This window comes from Chrysochloris asiatica, unplaced genomic scaffold (assembly GCF_000296735.1).
Source record: "Chrysochloris asiatica unplaced genomic scaffold, ChrAsi1.0 scaffold00288, whole genome shotgun sequence".
Taxonomy (NCBI): Eukaryota; Metazoa; Chordata; class Mammalia; order Afrosoricida; family Chrysochloridae; genus Chrysochloris; species Chrysochloris asiatica.
The window spans coordinates 1,767,838-1,774,373 of NW_006408806.1; the positions used below are offsets into that span (position 1 = coordinate 1,767,838).

General features: G+C 37.7%; 1 protein-coding gene across 1 annotated transcript in view; it reads right to left on the bottom strand.

The window, feature by feature from the left end:
* Nucleotides 1-6,536, bottom strand: part of METTL14 (methyltransferase like 14) — a 69,517-nt gene that overhangs the window by 31,515 nt on the left and 31,466 nt on the right. The window contains exon 9 of the mRNA XM_006874589.1: nucleotides 2,029-2,145. Within this exon, the coding sequence (XP_006874651.1) occupies nucleotides 2,029-2,145 (117 nt within the window). The remainder of the gene's footprint in view (nucleotides 1-2,028; nucleotides 2,146-6,536) is intronic.

Here is a 6,536-nt window from a genome sequence, read left to right on the forward strand (position 1 = left end):
CCTGTAAACTTTCACTCAATCTACAATAAAAACCTTAAATTAAAAAGAAAAAAAGAAAGATTATGTCTGCCTCTAGATATTCTGCAGGCAGGATACAGTCCAAAGGAGGTACATGTTTTCCTCCACGAAAAGGATCATCCCTGGAGCAATGTGGCGATCAACAGAACTAAAGCAAGGAATATAGGAAGCAGGGCTTTCTCAGTTTCAAAGGATGGGGTCATAGCCTCCTAGGATTCAATGTCAGATCTTCGCCAACTCTTTGTCAGGGTGTGGGGAATGCACTTAAGGAGTGCCACAGGGAATGCAGTTGCCGTCCAATGCTGAGGGGGGAAGGTTGCCATGCCCAGCGGGCAGAAGAATGGGGAGAAGGGGTGCCACTCAAATGGATTATGGAAATGGTGCTGCCTAGAGGTGAGACAGCAGAGTTGCCATTTCAGAGGACCTGGAAAGTAGTCCAGGACTAAGGGGCCTCTAGCCAAAATCCAGAAGGCATGGCAAAGATCCAAAGAATGGAGGTCAGGGCCATTGTTCAGATGGTCTCAGGGAAGAGAAGATTCTTTTCAAGACTTAAGATCTAATGTAATTTATTCTGTTGGGATTCCCTCCAAATTTTCTCATCTGCATTGGAAATGTCTACCTTATAAATGTTTCATCATTGTGCTGTGGAAATAGAAAACTTGTATTCTAGATTTCACAAGTTCACAGATGAAGAGAAATTTTGTCCCAGGATGGAAGTGCCTAAGGTTTCATCCATATTTGATTTAGATAATTCCAAAGATGAGATTTTGGACTTGGAGCTGATTTGAGACTTTTGGAATGAGTAATCAAGTGAACATGTTTTGCATGTGGCAAGGACACAAATTTTGGGGAGTCAAAGAGTAGACTATTGTAGATTGACTTATGTCCTCCAAAAATATGTGTTGTAAATCCTAATCTCTGTGGCGCTGTAGGATAATGCACTGCACCACAAGGTCAGTTTGTACTGCAAAGTTGGCAGACATGGAAAAGAGAAAATTTCAAGCCACATAAAGATCATCACCCAGGAGCAGAAACTCAAAAGACAAGGACCTTCCTACAGAGCCAAAAGAGAGAGAAAGCCTTCCCGTGAGCTGATGCTCAGAATTTGGACTTTAGTCTCCTGTTGTTGTAAGTGCCTTCATGTCAGTTCCAACTCACAGAGATTCTGTGATGAGATTCCGAGACTGTAAATCTTTATGGGAACAGAAAGCCTCATCCCACATTTAGCATCCTAAATGTGAAAAAACAAATTTCTGTTTGCTAAAGTCTGTCACACTTGTAGTACTTATGTTTTAGTTGTTGTGTTGCTGTTGTGAAGCGCCATCCAGTCAGTTTTAACCCATAGCGACCCCAAATAGGGTTTCCAAGGAGCGACTGGTGAGCTTGAACCGCCGATCTTGAGATTCAAACCAACTTTGCAGTGCAGCGCATTAACCTACAGCATAGCAGCACCAGATAACTAAGACACGTACCTTCAAAAGAATTCTCTAATCTAAGAAATATTTTGGTAAGAAACACTTTTCCATGACTGGCTAACAAGCTAAATCTTGATACCAGCAGAGCTGAGGCATGTAAGGCAGAGGATCTCATGGTTTCTTACATAGATCTTCAGGGTTATCAAATAGCAAAGAGGAAAAGGTTAAGGAGAGAGAAATATGCCTCTAACCTAGCTAGCTATCAGTCTTACTGACATCTTCTCTTCTTTGGCCTAGACAAAGGGAAAACATCTGGGGATCAGGGGTACCAAGACTATATCTGACTCAGAATTATAGCAGGTTAGGACACATTGGTATTCACATTCCTTCCTTAACACATACTGAATGATAGGTTTTAATATAATATACTGAATAAAACATTTCAAACATCAGATGTATTCCTGCAATGCTTAGTGCCATTTATAGATTTAAGAAAAGGATTTTCCCAGCAAAATTCACTGAAGCATATAATCACTTGGTTAAGCTTCAGAGAAAATAAAAAAAATAAGGAAAATAAAATAAGTAAGGGAAATACCTTGGTTCGTTGGAAGACAGCCTTTGGATCTAAAGTTTTAGTCTTCCCAGGATTGTTTTTGTTGGTCTTAATCCAACATATATCTTCACATCTTCTGTAACCCCACTTGCGTAGACACTAGAAGTGAAAGGAGGAAAAAAAAAAAAACTTAAAAGAACTAAACAATACTTAAAATAATCAACCAACATTAAAAACTTATTTACATGTTTCAGATACTAAATTTCAAAGAAGCATACATGTAATTTTGTTTTAATGTCGAAACAGAAAAGAAGAAATGCCCATCTTAAAATAGACTGTAAGCACACAGAATGATAGAAGTTATTTGAATATTAATATATACTGCTAAATATCAAAACATAAAACAGAGCATATGATGCTCTAATTCTTCACTACTACCTTCTGTACGATAAGCATTGAACTGGTAACCAAAAGATTGACAGCTCAAACCTACTAGCCTATCCTCCAAAACCCTACACAATGGTTCTGAGTCAAAAACCAACTTGAGGACACTTAATGATAACAACATTGTAATTAACAGATGCAGGGTTTTAATTTTTTTATTATTATTTTAACAGCTCTGATGACATAGTGGATTAAGAATTGGGTTGCTAACCACAAAACCAGTGATTTTAACCCATCAGTCACTGTACAGGAAACAGATGAGGCTGTTTGATACCGTACAGATTTAAAATACCAAGAAACTCTAAGAAGCAGTTCTACTCTCCACTACAGCATTGTTATGTCAGAACTAACTCAGTAACAGTGGATTGGGTTTGGTTTATTGAGCTATCACAGGATATATGAATACATTTTATATCATGGAATGCACTTATTTAAAGTACACAGTTCAATGGCTTTTAGCATACTCAGAGTTGTGCCACTCATCATCACAATCCATTTTAGAATATTTCCACAGCCACTAAAAGAAATCTGTACCTGTTGGCCAACCCATCAGTCCCACCATAGGGAACCAATAACCTACTTTGTGTCACTATGGATGAACCTACTGTAAACATCAAATATAAATGGTAACCTATAATATATGATCCTTTAAGATGGAGCTTTAAACACAAAGGAAATACAAAGCCCTTCTGTAATCATAAAACAATCCAAAAGATCACTTGATTCCTCAATGTTACATCCTCTGACAAAGCTAAGCAATGTTGAAAGGTTTGTAATTGATAACTACTTTTCAAACGAACAGCTTGTCATACAGTGGTGGCTTGCATGTTGCTATAATTCTGAAAATTATACCAGCAGGGTCACCCACTGAGGACAGGTTTCAGTTGAGTTTCCAGACTATGACAGATTAGGAAGGAAAAGAGACAGACTACTACTGTAGATTTAGTCTCTGAAAACGTTAGGAATAGCACTGAAACACTGTCAGATTGCACCAGAATATTGACTATGGAAACATAATGAAGAACACCAGAATACTGTCACACAAAGTGCCAGAGGACACACCACTCAGGAGGAAGCCACTCAAAATACAACTGAAGAAGCACTGCCATGTCAAAGTCGAGTTGACCGTGATGACAATAATGGAGTAAAGCTTTCAGGACCTTCATTTGCTGATATGGCACAACTCAAAATGAGAAGAAACAGCTGTAAACATCCATTAATAATTGGAACATGGAAAGTACAAAGTCTGAATCTAAGAAAACTGGGAGTTATCAAAAATGAAACGGAACGTATAAACATCGATATTCTGTGCATTAGTGAGCTGAAATGGACTGGCATTGGCCATTTACTAATCTGATAATCACATGGTTTACTATGCTGAGAATGACAAATTGAAGGAATGACAAATTGAAGGAATGACGTCACATTCATCATCAAAAAGAACCTATCAAGATGTCTTGGAGTACAATGCTGTCTGTGATAGGATAGTATCCATACACCTATAAGGAAGACCAGTTAATACCACTGCTATTCAAATTTAAACATCAACCACTAAAGAGAGTGATGATAACATTGAAGAATTCTACCAACTTCTTCAGTCTAGAACTGAGCAAACATGCAATCAAGATGTTTGCTATTGAAATGTAAAAGTGTGGAAGCATCTAAATGATGCCGGAGATCACATGACAAAATTTTGCAAGACCAATAACTTCATCATTGCAAACAGCCTTTTTAAACATGAAAGGTGACTCTACACATGGAATTCACCAGATGAAATACACAGAAATCAAATTCACTACATCTGTGGAAAGAGACAGTGGAAAGCTTCATACCATCAGTCAAAACAAGGCCAGGGGAAGATACTGTGGAACAGAACATCAATTACTCATATACAAGTTCAGGCTAAAGCCAAAGAAAATTAAAACAGGTCCACAAAAGCCAAAATAAGAGATCATCTGAAGAACAGATCTGATGCATCAGACACTAAAGACCAACGACCAGAAGAATTGTAGAATGACATCAAGAACATCATACAGGAAGAAAGTAAAAGGTTATTAAGAAGATAAGAAAGAAAGAAAAGACCAAAACGGAAGTCAGAAGAGACTCAGAAACGTCTCTCCAGCGTAGAGATGCTAAAGTTAATGGAAGAATAGAGAAGGTAAAGAGCTGAACAGAAAATTTCCAAGTTCAGCTTGAGAAGACAAAGTCAAATATTTAATGAAATGTACAAAAACCCAGAGTTAGAAAACCAAAAGGGAAGAACATACTCAGCATTTCTCCAGCTCAGAGAACTGAAGAAAAAATTTAAGCCTCAACTTAAAATAACTGAAGGATTCTACGGGTAAAATACCGAATGATGCAGAAGGCATCAAAAGAAGATGGAAGGAATACACAGACCCACTGTACCAAAAGAAATAGCTGATGTTCAACCATCTCAATAGGTAGCGTATGATCAACAATCAATGATACTAAAGGAAGAAGTCCAGGCTGCACTGAAGTTATTGGCAAAGAATAAGGCTCCAGGAATTAATGGAATATAAATTATCTTTCAAGAAACTGATGCAGCACTGAAGGCACTCCCTCATGCCAAAAAACTTGGAAAACAGGTACCTGGTCAACTGATGGGAAAAGACCTGTAGTTAGTACCCATTCCAAAGAGAGATGTGCTCAAGGATTGCAGAAAACATTGGACAATACCACTACTATCACATGCAAGTAAAACTGTGCTAAAGATAATTTTAAAATGCCTGTAATAACATACTGCAGGGACCTGCCAAAGGTTCAAGCAGATTCAGATGAGGACCTGAAATAAGAAATATCATTTGCTGTCGCCAGATGGATCTTGGGTGAAAGCAGAAAATACTTTCAATTGTGTGGCTCACGACAGGCTATGGACAATATTTCAGAGAATGAGTATTTTGGAACACTTAACTGTGCTCATGAGGAACCAGTACACAGACCAAGAGGCAGTTGTTTGAACAGAACAAAGGAACACTGAATGGTTTAAAATTAGGAAAGGTGTATGCCAGGGTTCTACTATTTCATAATATTTATTCAATACGTATACTGAGCAAATGATCCAAGAAACTGGATTATAGGAAGAAGAAAGTGGCATCAGGATTGGAGGAAGACTTATTAACAACAACCTGTGATATGCAGATGACACGAGTTTGCTTGCTGAAAGCGAAGAGGACTTAAAATACTTACTGTTGAAGATCAAAGATTACTGCCTTCATTATGGATTTCACTTCAACATAAAGAAAATAAAAATCCCCACCAAACAGACCAAGAAAGTACATCAAAATAAATGGAGAAAAGATTAAAGTTGTCAAAGATTTCATTTTGCTCGGAATAACCACCATCAACGTTCATGAAAGAAGCAGCCAAGATAGCAAATGGCATATTGCATTAAGCAAATCTCCTGCACAAGAACTCTAAAATGTTTAAGAGCAAATATGTCCGTTTGAGGACTAAAGTGTAACTGACCCATGTCCTGGTATTTTCAATAATCTCATATGCATGTGAAAGTTAGTCAGTGAATAAGGAAGACCGTAGAAGAACTGATGCATTTGAATTATAGTGTGGGAGGAGAATATTAAAAAGTACCATGGACTGCCAGAAGAACAAATAAATCTGTGTTGGAGAAGTACAGACAGAGTGCCCCTTAGAACCCCGGATGGACAAACTTCATCTCTCAGACTTCAAACATGTTATCATAGGGACCAGTGTCTAGAGATGGACATCTTGCTTAGTAAAGTGAATGGTCAGCAAAACATAAGAAGGCCACCCAAAAAGATGGATTGTCACAGTCACAGCAACAACAGGCTCAAATATAGCGAGGATTATGAGGCTGGTGCAGGACCAAGTAGCGTTTCGTTCTGCTGTGCAGAAGGTCGCTATGAATCAGTACTGATTCAAAGGTACCTAACAACAACAATAACAAAAGTCCTGTAAAAGTTTATTTCTATATTAAATATTATCAACTTGTAAAAATATAAAGACTATTGTTATGTGTATTTCTTTACTGGAGAGAGATAAACTTTTATCTTTAAATGCTTAGAAAATACAGATTTAAACCTTAGTGTCCTAGAATCTGTTATATATAA